The 23093-nt window shown below is 32.6% G+C and overlaps 1 protein-coding gene across 17 annotated transcripts in view; it reads left to right on the forward strand.

Annotated features, from left to right (window-relative positions):
* Positions 1 to 23093, forward strand: part of LOC129799618 (GATA-binding factor C) — a 118610-nt gene that overhangs the window by 41986 nt on the left and 53531 nt on the right. For 2 of the 17 annotated variants that reach the window (XM_055843653.1, XM_055843655.1), the window contains exons 3-5: positions 7417 to 7485; positions 13701 to 13963; positions 18040 to 18433. In XM_055843653.1, the coding sequence (XP_055699628.1) occupies positions 7417 to 7485; positions 13701 to 13963; positions 18040 to 18433 (726 nt within the window). The remainder of the gene's footprint in view (positions 1 to 7416; positions 7486 to 13700; positions 13964 to 18039; positions 18434 to 23093) is intronic. The other 15 variants (XM_055843663.1, XM_055843665.1, XM_055843654.1 and 12 more) reach the window with 10 other exon arrangements.

A 23093-nucleotide genomic window follows, 5' to 3' on the forward strand; every position in this document is an offset into this window, starting at 1 on the left:
TAAGATCTTTCGAGGATCTCAGTGGCGCAATAGGCAAGACCGTTGGGTCTTAGGCGATGAGATCTCTGACTCGACTCTCACAGCTGTGAGTTCAAGTCCGGTCCGGTGCAAGCTACTGAATTTCATTAAAAGACATTTCTATTGCGATAAAACGTAACATAATGAACCGCCTCTGCCCAAAAACTCCGGGGGCGCGGAAGAAGCGTCCATATCGCGAGAAAGGCGCTCCTGGGTGATCTACAATGGAGTTAGCACATTCTTTCAAGGGTTCCGGTCAACATCCCAAAAGCCAAAATCCCGAACGCTAAAATCCCGAAAGCCAAAATCCCGAATTCTTAAAAGCTATTCCCACGATTGCACCCGCGCTTGCTGCAGGCAAAGGGAAATTTTCTGTGTCTTGGAAAATTATTTTAAACATTTTCCCCCGTTTCCCCCATATAATTTCATCCCTTTCAGGATTTTGAACATTCGGGATTTTGGCTTTCGGGATTTTGGCCTATTCGGGATTTTAGCCTTTTCGAGATTTTGGCGTTCGGGATTTTGGCTTTCGGGATTTTGTCTTTCGGGATTTTGGCTGCCACCTCTTCCAACACGGATATACAACATTGCAGCATGATTAAATTGTAAAAAAAATGTATCCCGATACGAATAATAATAATACTAAGATCTTTGGGATGAAACTTTGTAGAAGAATAATTGTCATCTAAGCCCTGAAATTATCTTTTTGAGCCATAATTCTTTTGGAAGTATTCCCGAATATTTTTAATTCTTTTTAGGGAATGCTTAATACGGGTTTCAGACCTAAGGCTTAGCCATATGGATTAACTTCTCTAATTTCTTGTCAATCAAGATTTTTTTGGAAAATTATCACTTAAGGTTGGACAACATGACAAATGATCCACTATATTTTGAAAAAGCATTAAAATTGGTTGCTATTTTGTAGTTAGAAATCATCGGGAACTGGGCTAAACCTTACGTCTGAAACCTGCATAAGTCTTATTTCAGTCTTTTGAAGACTGTATTTAAATTGTTCAAGAAGTTCTAATTTTATTGTTTATTAGAAATTGTTTATTTTTAATCAGAATAATCAGACAGAATAATTAAACATCCCACAGCCAATTATCGCAATTGAAGAATCATATCAGAAAACGATAAATCGAAAATCATATTCTGATAGAATTCCATTAAAAAAATATCGATTTTGTGTACATTGTAATTTCCGATGCAGTCTTTAATCCCATTTCCCGGTGTGACATCTGAAGAGTCACACTCAGAGCCACTTCTTCCCTTCAATCAAGTCGCACAATCACTAATCCGACTTTGGGTTTAGAATCTCCACATTGAAATGTTTGGTATTGTAAGGGAGATTGGAGATTAGATTCGAATGATCTGGCCCCTAATTTATTTCCCTCTCTCCCTAATTCATTGGGCAAAAATTGAATTTTAAACCAAATCGCATAACTTTCGGATGGTTTAACACTCTATTCTTACGGCATTTCTGTGTGCATTCCACTGGCACATGACAAACAATTCCTCACAAGAAACCCAGAATTCCAAGGATCAATTCTTCAAGTCCCAATGAGATAATGGCTTTTCTCCCTCCATGGTCCCTTATATAAAACATTTTTGGTATCTCTTGAAGATACTCACAGAGCAAGCTCCATGATAGAAGCTGCTTAGTGGTTGGAACTTTTCCCAGATTTCCTCCCTTTTATCGCGTGCGCAATCACGAGATTCCTCAACTGTGAATCAATAACTCCCCCATCGTCCAATGACTCTTCGTCTGTGTTTGGGAAAACACTATGAGGTATAGAGGAGCAATTTTGTGGTAGACAAAATTCAAAGTCATTCTCTGGAACCTAAATATGGTCACTCTATGGGAAGTTTCCTGCGAGAACCAGATGATATGACTAAAACTGACTGGTAAAATGTCCTGGATGGGTTTTCTTTGTGTGCCGTGATACATTTCTGTATGTTAATGCTGTTCTGTATGTTAAAACTGGGGAAATTCAATATACATAATGTAGCATACGTATGAGTGAGGCCAAGGGGCTGCTCACTTTCCCATTATTACTAATGAGATTTTATTGTCGAATATATATGTATTTTTGATTTTGGGGAATATTAAGAAGAGATTCTTAAATTATCTCACTTATTATTATTATTATTCGTTAGTCGGGTGGTAAAACGATCTTTCCTAAACATTGACACATTTCAACCCTTTGAACCACTTTATAACCATAGTTATCGTCATTGAAATATAGTCTATTTAAAATTATTTATTGCTATTAACTAACTAAAACTGATTAACTAGCAAAAAGAGATGAATCCATTACAAATATTTTTATGATATACTAAATGAATGATAAATACATAATATATAAATATATATGGTTTGTTTTGATAAAAAATTTGTAGTTTAATCAGGAATTTTAGGATATTTTTGCTTCTGGATAATCCCTACAAGAATTGTTGCTAAAAAAGAATTTTTGTTCACTTTCTTTTGTGTACGAAATTACGCACGGAACATTTGATATCGCGTCGTTTTCGTTAATATTTTCGTTTATTTTATATTCTGATTAGAAATTTAGGTTACGAATTCTTTTCATAGATAGTGACATTAAATAATATATAATATTTATACTGGATTTATTTAAAAACACCGTTAAAATGGGTGTTTCGTAGGAGCTCTCCACTTCCGAAATAATGAATAAATAATACAATTTTGAAAAAAAAATCTTTATATTTATTTTGATGTACTGGACTGTTTCTGCCATTCTGAACATTGTTCAGTTTTTACAAATTTATTATTCAGTTTGCAATGTTTCGTGAAAAAATGTCCTTCAGACATTTTAATCATTTTCACCGGACCGTACTCGAACTCACAACTGTGACAGTCGAGTCGGGGGTCCAACCGTCCAAGAGTCGAACAATCTTATCAATTGCACCACTAATCCCCTTTTTAAAAAATAAAAACAATTCATTTCCAATATTTTAGTACATTGTTCTAATGAGGTTATGTGAAATTGCCTACATAACATCGACTAAAATAATATACCAGACATGTAACACTGATTTCAAATTAAAAAAAAAACAAAAATCATCAAAATAAAATAAAGACAAAACGAAGAAAACAATCAAAACTTATTTAAAGATACTAAAACATTTGCTTTACAAATTTTAAAATCTAACAAATATTAGGTTAATCATTTTTATAGAATTTAATTGATTATCCTTGGTTATTTTAAGGTTTTCATATTCCTTTAATAAATATAACATCCCTCCCCTATATCCCAAATTAAAAATATTTTTTATATAGAATAATAAACTCAAAATCTAATTGTCCTGTTAAATTTGAATTGTAGATACTCCATTATTTCTTTTGGCACTAGTTTCGAATTTTTCGCATTACCAACTACACTTAAAGCCAATTGAATAGCCCCTCGCGTATGACCGAGGAACATAATGATGATGGCATATACGACGGGTGGTTCATGAGCATTAGATGGAGTGTTGGCAATGCGACTACGCGTACACATTTGGCCAGGTAAAGTGCTCAAAATAATAAAAAAAAAAGAAGAGAGAGGGAGAGAAACAGTGTAGAGGAAGGTATGAGTTCTGAAAGCTGATTTTTATCGCGGTATTCTGTAAAATGGCGGACACAGCTGTCAGTCACATTGTTGGCTTGAATGCATGAAGCAAAACGCACATAATGCCGTATATTTTATATATTACTCTTCTATGTACCATTAGACTATACGAGCTCAACTTTCTGTTACCATGTACGACCATACTTGACCAATGGAGTGTCTTCCGCAGAAGAGAGACTTTGGAATGTTCTTTAGAAAATTCTATACATCCCAAAGAATTATTACAAAAAACCATAAGTATGAATTATATTTTGAAGAAATGGGCATCATGATGATTGTATCACAAAATCTTTGTTAGTAATTCTTCTTTCACCAAATATCTTATTCCTTCTTTGGTGTTGTTGTGGTACTCTAAACGTGAGATCTTAAGGTAAAAAGAGTTAAAAAAAAATTTCCAATAAACAGAATACCAAAAAGAAGTGCAATATAATTGTTTTATTTGCAATATCTCATTAATGATAATTTAACATAAATTACAGACGAATGCAAAAGTTCAAGTACTTATTTTGTGTAATTAAATACTTTGATGAATTTCTGAGTTCAGAAGTGAGAAAGTTCTGATGAAGAAGGTTTTTGCTAATTAATAACAATCAGAAATTTAATATCATTATAATCATTTTGGGGTAGAATCATATTGATCAACCCTTAAGCGGTATTTAGACCAGAGGCTTACTCAGTTCCCGAAAGCCTCAAATTTCCAAGATAAACTGCAAGTAGTTCTAGTGATTTTTTTCTGAATCCGATAGTTTAATTGCCTAAGTACAAGTGAATATTTTCCCAATAAAAATTGCTTCTTAAGAAACTATGTAGAACTTGAATTGAAGAGTCTTGATTAAAGAGACTAGATCGAGAATAGTTAAGCCATATGAATAAACCTTAGACTAAAGAGCATACTCGTAACACTCTTATCGCCAGAGCCTGATTCCTTTTATCCAATATAAGTTTTCTAAAACAATTTTCAGAAAATATTGCGATGATAAAACTTATAAAAATGAATGAAAATGAAATGAAAATAATTCTGCCGGGGATACTGAGGATGTTTAAGACACTTTTTCGTGTTTTAACCGAGGCATTATTCCAAAGTGCCAAGAACCTCTTTTAGAATATTAATATGGCTCATCAAATATTCACAGGGATTGATTTTTATAAGAGGATTCAATGGAGCTTAGAAAATAATTGGGATATCTTGGAAAAGGAGAATGTTTCACGTGTCGTTTTGTCTCTTACACTCCCACCCAATCTGGGGTACACTAGGACCAAAAAGGGATGCTCGGGGTAGGTTCTTCTGGCATATGGTATTTCTGACCACAAGGAGGGCTGAAGGAGCTTTAGCCCTGGGTCAAGTATTTTCTCGGGTTCAATCTCATCTATGGATCGCAACCTAAATCCATTTAGTCTTTTTCCAACAGATGTTTTTCCAACAAAACCAAATTAAAAAGGAGTGGATGCATCATTGAAATTTAAATTTTATTTTATTTTAAAACATATTTTGGTTGATCAATTTTATACAATTTAATTAAGCAATTAAACAAAATATACTAACGTGTTCATATTTTGCGCAATTTTAGTCAATAATCCGCAAGTTGGATTAACAGGAGAAGCCAAAATTCCATCATTTGACCTGATCAATTCCAAAATACTTGCAGAAAAGCTTACTTTCAAATTAGATTAACCCTTTAACGACGAGACAGTTTTCGCTGACCGAAAATCAGTAATAAAAATGAAACGGATAAACAAAACTTGTGAAACGTCTTACATCTAACCTTAGAAAAGCCAACAGAGTCTGATTTGGTGTATTTTTTGCCTCTACGAACGATAGGGACAAAAACAGCCGTAAAGTTTAAGTAATTTTTCTGGCGATACCAATGACAGATAATTTTCACTTTAAAGAAAAATATTATGTTTGAGTATTGTAGTTTCTTGTTCTAAAATGGTTTTGCTTAAAAAAAAAATTGGAAGTATAAATAATAAATAAAATCAATATTCAATATGGGAATTTAAATATTTCCCATTTTTAAACTTAAAAATTTACTATATAGCAAATAACTGTAAGCTTGCAAAAAATATCCTAGATTCCTTCTTTAACCTTCTACTTTGGAATTACGTACAAACATAAGAAAAAAATAACTTTAGGTAGTCAGGAAAAATTATTTTCTCTATAGGGCACGGGTGACCCAATCGTCCTTAAAGGGCTAACATATATCAAACATTTTTGTTATCTAATTTTCAACTGAAATTTAGTCAAAAAAAATCCATCTGACATGGTGGTATTCCAGCAAGAGTTATCAGTCGGTAATTGGTACAATCAGCCTCATTCTGGAAATATTTCTGGTACTTTTCTCAGAATGATTGACTCGGTCAGGCCCACCATTATAAATAATATTTTTGATTTTGTTTTCAATTATAATTGACGAAAGATGAACAAATCAAATACCTTTATTATTATATTATCGCTTTTTTTAAGTATTTGTTATATCTGCCACGAACGAGACGAATGGCCTTATTTTCCAAAAATATTTTTATTTGAAATTTTATCTACTATCACTAACACAAGTTTTTGTCGCCGTCAAATTTGATTTTTACTGACAGTTTTTACCAAAATACTACCTTAATGTGCCTTATTCAACTCAATCACTATTTCATTACGCTTCCCTAAAATTAAAGATTAAAATTATAGATTAATTTTATAAAAATTAAACTTCAAAAGTCGGTTACATCCGTTAAACTGGAGATACTACAGAATTTTATAGATATAGACAAAAATAGTCAAAGCTCATAAAGAGTTGAAAGAATTCTCGTAGCGATCGTGAAGGTTCAGTAAAGTCACAAAGGCAGCGGAGACGCCTGGTTGTAATTACTGGATCATCCAGAGAATGCTCATCGAATGTAATTACCTGGTGCATCGATAACAATGTGCAAAATGAGAAAAATGAAAGTGCTGCTTATGGTTCTGCTGTACTTGCAATCAGTCCCTTTGCCAGCAGAATCCATGAGATGTTGATGATCACAAGCACCAGGGCGATCAAAGTATGGAAAAATATGTGTGAGATTGAGTCAACAAATTATCGACAACCTTGATGCTCTAGGGAGAAGCTGGGTATCTGGAGTGCAAGTGTAGCAGCAGCTTCAAGCCACAGTATCGTACACTCTCTGATCACAGCACAATGATTATAATTTATTTATAGTGTGATCGCGAGTGTCTGCCGGGTGAGAGATTACGGGATTTCTGTGCACCAGCAATCTGTTCGACTATGTACATACATATTATAGCGTCTACAGCAATCATTGACCAATGCTGGATGATTAATACAGAAGAGTTTCCCTCTCGGATTCACTCTCGAGAGAGAAAATGACATCACCCAGAGTCATAGACCATTGTCACGATCAAATTGTGAAAAACCAACAGGGCAATTTTCTTGAATTTGACGATTGTTACCACAAAAGATTAAGATCAATTTCTCCGCAATTTTCTTCAGATTGCAGAAGAGAATTCCACTAATTGAGTCCTTTTTGCAGATATTTGCCTCAATTCTAAACCATTATTATACGGTTATTGATACGTTTCTCTTTTTCAATTGCACGAGAATGATATTTATCGAGAAAATGAATCAAAATCATATTGTTTGTCAGTAAACTAAAATCAATCTCTACATCTATTTTCCACACCATTTTCTGCCAGTTCCATTCATTTAGTTTATTCAAATAAATTTCTCATTTTATTTGCTATTTTGCTAAACCAATTGATTTTTGATTTTTTTTTCACCAGACACATTTCATCTTTCAAGCCGAGCCGCTCATACTGCACACCAATATTCGTTACAGTCTAGATCGTCATGTAAGTAAATTTTCTTTTAAATTCTGCTATTATTGCTTGTTCTATAAATTCTGTTAGACACCTTGCAAAGCATGGCGATCGACATCGTATCAGAATGTCGCACGATTTGTCATTAGTCTTAAATGACAAGGATTCAAAAACCTTTTCTTTGTATCGATCGACAAAAAACGGTACATAACGAATGTGTATCGACTTTAGCAAACGATACCGATGACCTAGAACTTAGAACTGAGAAACTGAATAGACGATTGATTTAAGAAAAATAAAATCTATAATAATAACAGGAATAGCTTTTCACTCTAATTTACATGATAAAACTTAGGAAAGATATCTTAAAACTTTAATAACATTACTCGAAAAAACAAGAAACACATTTTCGTTCCATCTTTCCGACATCTGAGGGCACTGTTTTTACCGTAAATGGCGCTGGCAACTGTTCTCAATTTTCAATTCTCAAGTTTAAGGTTGAAACATTCTTATTTATTAAATATAAAATGAAATAATTATGAATTCTTTTTAATTTATGAAGTTTCTAATTTTGCAGAAACTGTCCAACATGTTATATTATACAAGGGATAATTCATTTCGGGGAAGTCTAGCCAATCTGGCCGAGGAACTCGTGGAACTTATACGTTTCGTCGGGAAACTCAATGAGAACTTAGGGAACTTACATATTTTTTAGAGAACTTATTTATATTTTTTCGAGGAACTGGCAACGCGAGCTACCCTAATTACTTATAAAAAAAGAACTAGATATTATAACATAGATACGAGTGACTTTAGTTTCCGAAACTGACTTTGTCCTCCGCTCTTCGTAAGTTCTTCTATAATTCTAACTTTTGGGGATGATCTTTACCGATCTGATTTACCATGTTCGATTTGTGAAGGTCATCCTTAAGGCGAAATTACGCGCATCTACGATACATTAGAAAGCTGCTAGAGAACTTCGTATAGTACACATAAAGTTCTCTCTTGCTCTCATACATAGAATGCTCTTACGAGAAAACAAGGTACAAAATTTTTTCTTGTCATCTTTCGAGCAGTTTGCTAGAATTTTATCGTATTTCGAGAACATATAATCTCTTTCCCATTGCGATTAGATAAAGAGTGATAAAATATTTATCTTTGCACAGCAGCGAATGCCTAAAGATAGCAGTTTACTTTTATTGCTAGATTTTTACTGGTTTTCTATGCGAAGTATTTAAATTAAAATTCAGCACTTATAGGCCCTGTAAAGGTCTGCAAAATAATATCATATAAATTTCCATTGTTAAATATTGGTGAAGAGAGAAGATGACTCAAAGTTCTTAAACATTTATTTTATGAGAATATAATATTCATACTCGCCGCATTGCTCCATTAAAATCGGTCAATTAACTTTGCTTCGCCAAACTCATTACTTATCACAATCAAATCTTAATGTGGCCGTGTAAAAAGTATTTATTGTTGGCAACAATCATGGCGATTGTTACTTGGGCTAAAAAGTGCCTCACCCTCCTTCCGGGCACTATTGCATCCTCTCATATCTCCTCGGAGCCATTCATCCATTTTCGTCCGAAAATTTTCAATGGTTTTATATGAAATTGCTGTTGCATATTGGTGCATTTGCAATATAACAAGGAGGAAATAATAGTGAGCACTTCTTCGTATACGCATTCTCTCTATAACTTGGGAGTCATGTGAGAGGCAAAAGGCAGACAGTATCCATAAAACACAATTGTTACCGATATAATCATATCGGTGATCTTGGGGCTCGACTGTGTACAAATTAACGGAAAATACTACTTCAGTAAGCACCATATGAGAAGGTTATGGGCTGCTCCTATTGGGAATACCTCATGGACACCCATTCAGCCCCCGATTGAGCGCAACGAGATGAAGAAAAGCAGCAAAAAAATTAAATTAAATTGGTTAACGATGCTCACTGACTATATAGCAATTGTAATTGGGAATATAATTTGGATGGAAAATGCTTGTATATTGAACAGGTTAGAAAACTGCAATTTTAGGCAAGAATTTCATAGTGAGCAATTAGCAAACTAACGATCATGCATTTGAATTATTTAAATATTATACAGGGTGCAACAGAACTTTACAAACAATAGATTATGAACAATATTTCTCCGTATTTAGCTAAATCAAATTTGGCTAGTAAAAACTTAATTTTTACGAAACTTAGTCTAATCTAATCCATAAAATTAGCTTCTAAAAATTTTATAGAAAACAACTACAATTTTTTTTGCTAAAAGTTACATCATATTTTCATGACTCTTAATGTCTCCAGCACATCTTTTAGATCAGTAAAATCTCATGAAATCGAAATTCACACCGCGTTATTGACCGAAAAAAATCACACTTAAAATTCACGTGAACTAAATTGAATTTATTGTAATATGCAAAAGAAAGCAATGCAAAAATGGTATAAACACATTGAAACATTAGAGAGAGAGAAAGAGATATGAATTTTGATTTGGGGCATTAGTTTCTAATGGATCCGACACACCTTAAATCAGGAAAATCACATCAAGTACACTAAGAAAAAAAGAGGGTGCGATTACCTTTTTTTCCTCAGAACTTTAACATTTTATAGATGTAAAAATATATCAACATTTTTAATATGAATTCTACACCTTTTTAAGGGTAAAACTAACATGACGAAGGGTAACTTAAACTTCTAATACACCTAAAAAGGGGAATATTTACACCGATTTTGGATCAATACTGCAGGGTAAAATTAACATTTCCGGATAGTTATTTTAACTTTTTCGGATTTCTCTCAATTGTCTTCCCTTTCTTTTTTAGAACTCTTGCATATGTCTATCCTCTTCTTACGCACTCTTCTTCTTCTTCTTTTAAACATCACACCAAATTAAATTTAGTTCAATACAATTTTGAGTTCGAAAGAGTGAAATAGACTTAACCAAATCTCTTGGGATAAAAGGGACACAAATTTTGATTTATTGAAATTTTACCGATCTAAAAGGTGTGCTAGAGGCATAAATTTAAATTTCAAAATCGATTTTCGGTTGACTAAATTTGTTTTATTTCAAGTATTTTGTGTAAAAAAACATCTGTAAAATGTATAAAAGTATTTATATTCAAAGATTATGTTGATAAAGCTATTACAAATCAGTAACCAACTGATTTAATTCACATTTTTCAAGTCTGAGGTAAAACACACACCGTTTAATAAGCTTGTATTAAACATCCTTATAAACATGTTATTTAAGGGAAATTTTCAAAAATTGTGTGATTTGAAAATTAGACATAAAACTGTATCCGAACATCCAGACACATTGGGATAATATCGAATATGCAAAATCGAGCAATGAAAAATGTATCAAAAACTGAAAAAATTACATATTTTTAAAAAAATGTTGATTAGATCGGTTGTAAGGGTTGTAAGAGTTTGTTAATTCTACGAGTTCTCTGGTATAACGGGTATAACCTACCCTATCTTGGAATCATCGTCGTTTTATAGCGTTATTCGCAATCTTCTGTGTAAAATCCAAAAATATTTCGTATGTTTTTAGGATTTCTCTTTTGCAATTTATATTTATGTGAGGTTGCCCTTGAGTGAATTAATGGCAAAATTTAAGGCCTAGTTTTAATAACCGTTCGGCCATTATTCATTAGTAAATTAATCTGGCCATAGTTCATTAGTAAAGAAAAGTCAATAACAAAAGAAGAAAACAGAAACCGACAATTAGCTCGTAAAATTGAGGGTAGTTACATATCATCTGCGTGCAACCGGCTACCGGGCAATTTAATGTCTTTCAGACGATTTGGAAAACATTTGAAATTTGAAATCACTTCACAAAGAAAAACACTTCTTCAATCTTGCCCAGAGCTTTCGGTCCTGGATATATATCACGGATACATATCACGCCAGTTCTTCATTCAATTATAAACATTTGAAACTTTCTAACCTTGCTGTTTTACGAATTATTCCTCGCAATTCTAAGATATTTATTTGATGTTCAAATCTTCAAATCTGGTTTAAAATTCTGATTTATATTCTCCCATAAACATATTTAATTTTGAAGTTATTCACTGCCTTAAACCCTAAGTTTAAATTCAACAGTTTCTAATTAATTAAATTGATATAAAAATACAAAAGTCTTTTCTTTTTTGGTTATGTTTTATTTTAAAAGCTCTACAGATTTGAAGCAATTTCCGGTAGAAAATTGTCTTTGTAACGGAATTTTGAACTTTGAAAAATATACCCTCATGTCGCTCCTTGGAATTTACAAGATACTATCTTAGTTTATTTTGAGATTTTGAGATTTTAATTCACTTATATAGAAAGTTTAATAAATTTTCAAATGATATAGGGTCAAAGGAACACGTATTAGCGCTTTAAGAAATCGCATCATGACCTATTGGCACCCCATATTGTAGCATTTGGAATATGAAATTTGAACAACTATTCTTATACAAAAAGATATTTTATTTTATTTGTCCATTAGTTAGAATCAAAAGGATCCAACGGAGAAACAAGCATTTTTTGAAAGGAAAAATCTGAAAGATTCGATGTTTTTATTAATGCTCAGATATATTGAATAGAAATAAATAGTTTTTAACTACTCGGAGTTCACGAAAGAGCAGTTTTTACAATCCAAATGTTATCCAGACATTCAATTGAGATAATTATTTAGATAAAATTGAATCTTTCATGCTGTCTCCTGAAAAATGATTCAGAATGAGTTGACTCCAAGGGGGAAGCATGGTTCTCTTTGGCTGCCGATCTGCACGATCCTGAAGACTGATTGCGCGATCAGCGCGACCTTGAATATAGATCGGTGCGATCTGCCGATCTGTCACTCACGGTTTACTTATTAGACATGCTTATTCATCCACTGGTTGGGCCCTAGTAACTTCGAAGGAGCGATGAAATTATTTAAATTTGTGAGATGATTTTATAATCGTAAGGCTTGTAAGAGCTTGAAGGTGTCTAGCCTTTAATTCAGAATATCTTACTTAGAATAAAGGACATGATCTTCTAAATTCATCCCGGAAATTTGGCACACCCTGTATAAAGAGCCATATAAATAATTGTTATTTTATAATTTTTTGTTTTGTCTGCAGCCTTATCTCTCACTAATTTTCGATTTAATCTTATGAGGAGGCAGAGCTAACAAGTATTACCAGCACATGTGTCATCTCTCAAGAATAAATACTGTGATTCTCAAACCGCGAGGCAATTGAATATAAGTTATGGGCCATCTTAAATAATAATATGTGATTTAATTTATTGTAATTTGCCCCTTTATTAACAGGTTCCATAGAGCCTGGGGGCATTTTGAAGAAAAAAAATGACAAGAAAAATATAGCTCATTAGAATACTTAAGAGGAAAAATTTTGACATAATAACTACTTCCTTTTTCTCAACACACTCTCATCAATTCCTCTATGGCTAGGCACAAAAAAGGTCCCTGGATAGACATTAAGGATAATTTTCACATGGTTTTTCTCAATCTTACAATATGTCTCTCGAGTATTAACACAATTATTTTATTGATGCGGCTATCTTCCTTTTTTTCATGATATATATATGGATATATGTATGTGAATCTGTGGTAGATTTTTGCGACTGTACGTGGCAGAGGCTGCTCACCACATTCCGCCGGGGGCGCCAATGTGATGTATGGATGTTCGATCTCATTCCTCTATAATTCCACCTATTAAGCGAACGGTTATTGCGAAAAATTATACACCCTGTTTGTTGTTTAGGCGAATGAATTACGTCGCAATCGACGCAAGTAACCAACACAATATAAGTACATACCATAGAAAACTTCTTTAATCCACTTGATACCGTGTTGTCTTCTTGGCTATATATACACCGGGAGGGATGACGATGCTCCATGGCAGAAGATATATGTGGAAGGAATTTTGCTTCTCTTTCAGAAAGTGCCATGTCTTATAACTATTATTATTTTAATATTAATATTACACAGCGTACAGACACTCCATATACAATAAGTAATGACATGGTCCCGACCAAAGTATCATACATATATATAGTTCGGCCTTTTTTAACCTCACCACCAGGCTTTGACACAAGAGCTCAATAACACCTTTCGCGATTTATTTGAGTATTGAAGAATCTGATAAAATGTGAAACATTTACAAATTGTTATGTTTTAACTATTAAGCAACTAACTAAAAATTGTATAGCAATTAATCCAAAAAAAAATACTCTCTTGTTTCAGCAGCATCTAGAATGCCATCATCTCATACCTCACCGCAAGTATGTAGGCCACATTTTCATGCACCTATCCCATGGTTGAGTGAACCAAAGCTGTCAACGCCTGGCAGTCCGTGGGGAAATCCTTTCGCCTGTCCACAAGATCCACAGGACAAGGTTAGTCAAGTGCAAAGTCATCAAACGGGTCAACATTTGTTCTCGTTTCCACCCACCCCACCGAAGGATTCCACACCTGATTCAGTACAAACGGGACCAGCAGAATATCAGGTATCTCTCACTTAACACGTTTGGATGGACGTCCTTTAATCCTTTTGTTGCCAAACTTTCCGTCAATCATTCGCGAGTTTGTTGGAAACACAGTTTATTTGAAAAACTCACTGTACTGCTAATTTACTCTAGTATACTCTAAATACCCTGGATTAAAATATTTGTCAAAGTTAATAGAATTAGGGGAGACTGGGGCAGATTAGCCACGTATAGTATTAGATAGTGGTATCTTATAGTTTTCCTGCGAAAGAATACTGAGGAAACCACTCTTTATTCTAAATATATAGGGGAAGCTGGGGCACCACCAAACACGGGGTACCACCAAATGCGAATTTTTACCTGCGAATTTTTAATCGGATATTCGACTTCAGAGGATAAGACCTATCGGAATTTACAGGCACTATAGGGATGCTTGTCCACTGAAGAAATGATCAAGATAGTCCAAGTAGTTTAGAAATAAAAATTAGTGTTTTGTGGTACTCCGTGTTTGGTGGTGCCCCAGTTTCCCCTACTTCCCTTCCTATTCATTGAAATATTTATCAGCCTCATACAAACGTTTTTTTGTACAAATTATACGTAATTAAAAATCTCATTTGGTGACTAATTCTGCCCCGATCTCCCATACTGAAATTGTATAAAACCGATTAGGAAATTGAAGCTTTAGTTAGAGACATTTTATTTTCTTTGGGCTCCATACTTTCTTTAAACGTTGAGATATGAGAATGCAAAACGGTGGGGGTGGTAGGATGTACAACTATAATTCAGACTGGAGATTTATACCAATTCCCAGAAGCCTTGAATTTCTATCCAACAAAAAATTGCAGTTATTTTTAAAACCTGTTAAACGAACTGCCAAAAAATTACAATCCTAATGGCATCCTTATACAATCTATAGATCGGAGGTTTATCTAATGCCAGACATACTTACGACTCAATCCGAGTGATGGTTTAACGTTATTATAATCAATATAATGTTTTGACTAATTTCTCATCAGTCTCCCACTAACTAATCCCTTTCTCGGCTTAAGCCAACAGACGGAATACTATTTAAAAACTGTTGAAAATGTCATAATGACATATTTGTTGGCTGCGATTTACCATCTCATCTGAGAATGAGAGCAGTGATTTCTGGATGTCCTGGGTACCTGTCGTGTCTTCTGGTTAGGGGGAGTTCTGCCAGAGTTCGAGGACTCATAGTACCTAAAGTTCAAGATGACTGCCTCTATCGGTCGCTTTTTGTAAAAGGCGTCAATCTGTTTAATTCTCTTCCGAGTGAGCAGCCGCAGAAATACGGCACTATATTCGCAATTTCTATCTTGAGGCTGGATCCTAGAAGCAATTAATTTGTTTCTTGAACACTCTTAATTCTGAATTCTTGTCATTTTCTATTTTTTATATTTCTCTTTTTTCTGATTTTTTTTATTATCACAATTGTAAAAGGGATGACCCTATTCTTGTGATTAAATAAAGTAATAATAATAATAATAATAATAATAAAATGTAATCTAATCATTATTTTGATTATAACTACGTTAAACCATCTCTTGACTTAAGTCGTAAGTTTTACTCTAATTACTCAAATTGCTTGTTATTTAGGATTTTAAAAAGATTTGGGAACTAGGGTAAAATGAGGCAATTTGGAACCATTTACAATTTGGGACATTTGAGATTTTCTCACTGTTTAGGATGAGCAAAGTGAAAACAAGGACCACGAAATAGAAAAAATGACGATTAAGAAAAAAGGAACAGCTTTTCTTCTTTTTGAATCTCCAAAACAGTGAAAAAATCTCAAATGTCCCAAATTGTAAATAGTTCCAATTTACCTCAATTTACCTTAAGTTAAACTTCTAATATCTAATCTAAAACTCGTATTAGATATGAAGTTGCGGTAGGCAGTAAAACTCCTGTAAATCTACAATAGGCGGTATTTCAAACGAATATTGAAAAAAGTGAAGGTAGAATTAAGGAAAACAAAAAATTATATCTTTAAAAATTAGCAGCCTTACATACGGTTTAGATATGGGAAGCCTCGACTTAGTTAAATCTGCAATATGTAGCCCGTGTATGTTTAATTTTTGATTCTACTATTTCAGGACAAAATTGTCCTTCCGGTGAGAGTCGGTGAGATTGTTTAATTCAAAATTAAAACACTCAATTAAACCACCTCACCGGAAGGACAATTTTGTCCTGATATAGCGGAGTAAATACCTCATTGTTAGTTCACCTACCAGAAGTTAAATTTTTGAAGCCATTCTTAAATGGTTTTAGACAAACCTGTTTTAGATCCAAATTACTCAGAATCGCTGCTTCTTAACAAGGGGATTGCCATTACAAAATTTTATTGCGAGAGGTTAATCATTTTAGCGATAAGCTTTTTTTATTATTAATAACACGGTTATAATAGGGCTACTGGAGACCGGAAGCAGTCAAATACCCGAACGCCAAAATCCCGAAACGGTCAATATTCCGAAAGCCAAAATCATAAGATAGTTTTTGTTAGTAAATTTCCTTTATCCGGCAGTTATTAGAACAGTTTTAATTAAGAATAATCCTATAGTACATGAAATTTCGTAATTTTCATACATTTTCAAAAATTTCACAAGATTTTCCTGTCTTATTGCACTTAATAATAAAGTTTTTCAATGTCTTATTGTCGAAAATATTACCCGAATTTAAGATTTGCCTGGTTAAACATCGTTTGCATCTGAAAGTAATATTCTTTAAAAATAGGGAACTGTATCACAATACAATGTACCGGAGGTTGGGAATTACGTTAAGACGGCGGTGGTTGAAAATGAAAGGGGAATCCTAATTTTCATGAATAAATTTGAACTAAAATGAACTAAATGAAAATATTTATAAATATCTGAAGCATCTGAAACTGTTAGAATAGTAATAGAAATTTATTAGTCAATATAATATTCTAGCTTATATTAGGCTGAATATTAAACAAAACTTCATTTCGTTAAACTAAGTTCAAATCCCCATATTCAATAAACTGATATACTTGCCTGATTCTAAGCTGATATTCTATTCTTAGCTGATATTCCTTACAATCTCTTTACAATTTGTATGTAGTAAAACAATTAGCGTAGCCTCTTTCTCCTTTTTTGATCAGTAAGCAACAGAAAATAAAACAAAAAACACCAGAAACCAATTAAAAATAATTTTAAAAAATTTTCAGGCATTTTTTGAACACTGAAAATCCAAAAATACCAGAAAAAGATTTTTTTTGAGTCCTAAATCGAAAATTGAACACTAAGTTTATTAAATTAAAATTTTTAAATAAAATTTTAATTATATAATAATTTGTTTCCTGGCAATAAATCTTAATTTTCCTTAATCGTTCTATAAACTATAACAGGAGTTGTAGCTGAGTTTAGCAAAGTTTTTTTTTCCAGTTTCAATTTCTGTTATTTAAGGAGCAACCGAACCTCGACCGATCAAATCAAAACTGTGCAAGGAAGACATTTTACGAGTTGTGTGATACATCGCGAATGCAATATTATATAAATACATTTTTAACGATTTAACTAGACTTTAAAAGTCCAAACTAATGTTCCTGTATATGTAAGCTATAAATAATCGTAAACTTAAATAATCGTTACGATCCGAACAAAAACGGTTAAACTATCTATTCAGTTGTACAAGAACATTTTGAATAAAATTCTTTCAAATGATACGGCAACTAATCTCAGAATAAATTTGGAATTCCGCTCTTTAGAATCGCATGATTATTAAATTATTATACTTGATTAACTATGTCCACACTTTCGAATTATTTCGGAATTCTGCATTTCCGGTATTCAAAAATTCTCCCCATGATAACGGATTACTAAAACCCATTACATTGATGATCGAACTTGTAAGTTCGACCCATTTATAGAAGACTCAGATTATCAAACGAATTAAAATTGCCTTCGATTAGACAGAGTTGTACTACTTTAAAAGTGCAAAGGACGTGTTAAACCGATTTTTGACCGATTTAAATTTAACTGTTTTATATTTTTGATGATTTTGGGTTTGAAAGTAACATAATCCAATGCAATGTTTTAACCATTGTTCTCCAATTTCAGGCGGCAGTGAATGCATTTATGCATCAAGCACAGGCGTCCACAACTACCTCAGTCACAACAGGCGAGACGAACTGTGCTCTGGATGTGAAGCCACAAATCCCAAATGGGGCCCAATCAACCCCAAAACAACGTGAAGGTACGACGACTGCCAATAACAACAACACCAGCAATAGCAATAATAATAACAATAGCAGTAGCACAAGTTTAAATGGTGGCGGCGGCGGCCTCTTCGATGCATCCCAGAGTGCCGCCGCGGCCGCCTATGCTGGATATGAGAGCAGCGGTTATGGCTACCACCAAAGTGGCACAGGCACGTTCCAGACGGGCCCTGCGCGCCCCACAATGAACAGTCCTCATACGAAGCCCCAACGAAATAAAGCGAGAACAAGTGCTGGTAAGACTTGGACACGGTGTGGGTTTTTTTCCAATATTTTTTTGTTTTTTTTTCACTTATGTGTATCATCTTTTTTTTAATCTTATGTTCCGTCCCTTCATGTTCTTTTCTTTTAATTTTAATTTTATTTAAAAAAAAATTGTTTGGTGTTTTAGCATAATGACATAAAAAAAGCTTCAAAAACAACTTTTAAAAAAATAATCAGCAGGAAAAGCTTTTCATTAACATATCATTTTTACGTGTATTAAAAGCTTATTAATCAAACAAAATTTTACGCTAAATTAGGGTGTGATTAGATGTGAATAGGAAATGAAACTGATAACGTGTTATCGTGTTTAGTTAACCTCACAAAAATTAATGTTGACACTCACACCATTTATTGACTTTCAGTTGATTTTTATTTATTCACCGTATTTCAAAACTACTGAAAGTTTTTTTTACTAATATATTTTTTTAATTCTGTGATTTTTATTAATTTTAATGAATATTTTTTGTATATACCATACTCGTATGTATCGTGATCAATGAAACAGGATGAATTTACAAGCAGGGCTTTGATGCAACATTCAGACTAAAGCATTATTCACATGTTTTTTAAATATTTTATCTGATTGGCTAGAGCTTGAAAGCATTCAAACCTACTCCAATCAGAGAAAGCGATGAGACTGATATACTTTTTTACGGGATGAAATATACAATAATATGTGGATAAAACTTTACGTTCAGGAAAATCTTTTCACTAATTCGAAATGTTAGAAAAAGCCCTAATTGTGAATTAATCAAATGGAAAATGCACCTAATTTCACTAAAATTGTGTTTTCTCGCACACGATGTTTTTTGTTTAATTCACGTTTGTGTTTTTTTATGATTAAATGGAAAAATGGGTGGTCTATATTCCAGGATAACTGTACTAGATTTCCTAGTCTATGAAAATACTCCTTTATAAGGAAATCTTTCATTCTTTGTGGTTTAATTGATTGATAATTTACTTTGAAATAAAATATGGCTTAATTTAAGAAAAGAAAGAAAATTTAAATTCCTAAAGTAAGAAAATGATAATATAATAATGATAATAACCTAAACATGTGACAATGTAAATCTTAAAAATAATTAATAACGTAATCATACTTACTGTGTCGATTGAGCCACTAAGTATCGTATAAGCATTTCGACAATTTTTAATTATGAAATTTTTAAGTCAATATACCTTTAATTTTATTGATTTTTTTATAAAATTAAGTTTATTAAAAAAATATTGGTATATTTATTGAACAAATTCGGAAAATAAACGAATTTTTATCTCGGTCTTTTTTGGAGGTAAAAACTGCAGTATAGCTTTAGAAATATTTCATTTTAAAGAAGAAGTTTTTAATAAGATTTATACCATGTTCCTTGACTCGAAAAACTAAAAAATATATATATTTCTTTCTTACCTATAAGAATAATTACGATTTCTTTAATAATTTACATATTTATTTAATTTTTAATTGCCAGATATTTCTTTTTTAATAGACGTAGGGGAAAATGGGACACTTTTGAATATGGGGCATCTTTGAAATTGTCATTTTTCCCCCATTTTTAAATACAATTGAGCCTCATCATGATATAATTTAGCTGCACAAACAGATTGAGAAGCTAGATTACATTATTGATAAGGCTCAATTTTATTTAAAAATAGGAGAAAAATTCCAATTTCAAAGCTGCCCCACTTCCCCCTAAACTATTTAAAATGCGACAAGTGTATAATATTCAATTATAAATAATAATCATTAAAAGACTTTACTATTACATTACGTTAAATCCCAATTTCTTTTATAAATATACGAAAAAATCGTATACCAATGTAGCCCCACAACTCAAACTAACCCCACCTCCCCTTACTGTTAGAGATTAAAATTTTAGTCCTAAAGAGGAATTTATACCTTTGATTCAAGCTGTTTATTAAAAAAAAATCTAAGAGAAGCAGTAAGAAATCAAATTTAATTAACATTAAACTCAGTCTACAAAAATACAAGTTTTTGCAATAATGGATCCATTTTATAGAAGACCTATAAGACGGTTACGGTTAAATTGACAAGGTCTTAATTTTCATTTTGGCAGAACATGCATGAATGTTTCACTGCTTCTACAGTTCTAAATCTAATATTATAAAACTTTTTTATTGATCAGATATTCCTATTTTAGGAAATGTAAATAGGGCAATAAAAATATTGATTCAATTTTTCTTTCAATGTATTTAGATACTTAATTATTATAAATGTTGTTATGATATTATGGCATTAACAGTTTTTAAAACTTTTTTGTTGAAATAACAAAAAAATTGCAAATATCAAAATTTCCTTTTCATTTATTTTTTGAAATTGAAAAATTGAGAATTGATAGATAATGATATTAGAGATCGCTAAAAGTTAGAATTTTGATCTACAATAGGGGAAGTGCTTATAATTTTGGACAGTCTGCATATAAGCATCGATATCCCAAGTTTGAAGTGCGATATTTTCAATACTAATTGACTTTTTTTGTTACTCTCTTTTCAGAAGGATTGTTTAGAAACTTGGCAAGCTATTTATCATCTCATTTTTACTAAAATTAGTTTTAATACGTTTAAAAATGAATTGATATGTAGAGGTGAATTTGACTCTTATTTTGGACAACTTGGTTATTAATTTTTACAACTTGTCTGTAAATTTGGACAGATAATCCGCCTCAACAGGATGCCCATTGTTCTTCATTTTATGAACCAATCTTACCAAGTCCTCTTCCTGTTCATGTAAGGGAAACGTAGAATGTCACAGAAGCCCAGAAACTTTCCATATCATTCATTAAAGTGAGTTGACTTCGATACTCCAAGTACGTGCAGATTCGCTCATTCCCTGACCTTTCCGGGAGCCTTTCAAGGCATTTCTCGCTACATCTCTTTCGTAGAGATGATGCTCCTTTGTTTCTCCAGACATTTGTCCAACCTAGTCATCACAAAAGCTAAAACTTCACGAAATTTCGTGAGAAAAACACCTGTCCAAAATAAGAATCATCACCTCACTGGTGAATGTCTTAAAAAATTTCCCATTTTTCACACGAAAAATATAATTCACAAGGCAAATCTCACTTCAGGTCAAATGTACAAATCATCAGTAACGTGAATCAACACAATATTCAATGAATATTCAATAATATCACTCAGAAACAGCGAACAAACTTTGTTAGCACTTCACCAAAACTAAATAAGACTGAAGTAAGCCACGAAGTTCTGTCATATTTCTCGTAAGCAATTGCTCACACTGAATTTTCAACAAAGCAATTTCAACTCAAATCATATTCAAAATTTAACGTATTTAGTGTCAAAATCTTCCAAAAAGAACAAATATTTAGATAGAATTCATTTTTCATCAAATATTGGAATAAAAATCCATCATTTTAATTAATTTATTTTTAGTGTCCAATGTTATCTTCAAAGTGTCCAAAATAAGAAACTGGACAAAATTATGAGCACTTACCCTAATCTTTTTCGGCCTGTATTTTTAATATTCAATGTTTCGGTCATAAGCTAACACTTTTTGTATGACCCATCAATCATAATTTTAACAGTCTGTTATACAATATTAGTTTATTTTCCTTATACCGTAGTTACGGATGACTTTGCACTTCAGGGGTGACTTCATAAGCTTTTCTATAATTATGGCACTTAAGAACGGTCTTTACTGATCGGAAATAATATATTAGATCGATAAAGATCATCCTTAAGCGTTAAAATTAAATAAGGCTTACGACAAGTATAGTAGGAAAGTTACCTTAGGAGTGTAAAGTCATCCCCATCTACGATACTAGGGGAAAGTGCTCTCCGTTCGAACGTTCATGCCTTCGAATAATGTGAATTTACTTTTATTATTTCTAAGAGACTACATTTTTATTATATATTATTTGGCTTATTATCAATTGTTGATAATTCTGTGATAATTTAGTGTAAATATCCTACAAAAAACAAAAGAAATTCACATTATTTGAAGGCATGAACGTTCGAACGGAGAGCACTTTCCCCTACATTTTTAGCACTAGGGGAAAGTGCCCATGCTTGATACCATTGGAAGCGTCGTAATGACTAAATTTTTCCTATGTTTCTCAATAAACGTGACTCCGCAATATATTTTAAAAATTGGCCACTTTTCTATAGTTTTTAAAATATGGTTGCGATGAGTTACATATATTGTGGAACATAGAAAATTTAGTCATTACGAAGCTTCCAATGGTATCAAGCATGGACACTTTCCCCTATTTTTCGCATATTTCTAAATCTAGCTGGATTTTAGCGTAGAGTAATTTAGATAGACAAAATAATTCTGAATCCAAATTAATTTATGACTAGGTCAAGCTTTAATTAGGAAAACGCAAAAAATAGCTCAATGTAGCCCCACCTTCTTTTAACGTAATGAGAGTTACGGAATAATACAAATATCATTAAAATAAAATTGTATAAATAAATTATCAGAAGTGACCATTAGAAGAATTTAATAACAAACCTTTAGACTTAAAGTTGCTATGACGTCCCCTGCCTCTAATTAAATAACTACTAAACATTAAAAAATATGCTCCCACTGTTCCGAAAAATCATACCTTTCAGTAAAATTTTAGGGTTAAAAATTGACTTTTAAGAATTTTTTGGTTA

This window comes from Phlebotomus papatasi, chromosome 1 (assembly GCF_024763615.1).
Source record: "Phlebotomus papatasi isolate M1 chromosome 1, Ppap_2.1, whole genome shotgun sequence".
Classification (NCBI taxonomy): Eukaryota; Metazoa; Arthropoda; class Insecta; order Diptera; family Psychodidae; genus Phlebotomus; species Phlebotomus papatasi.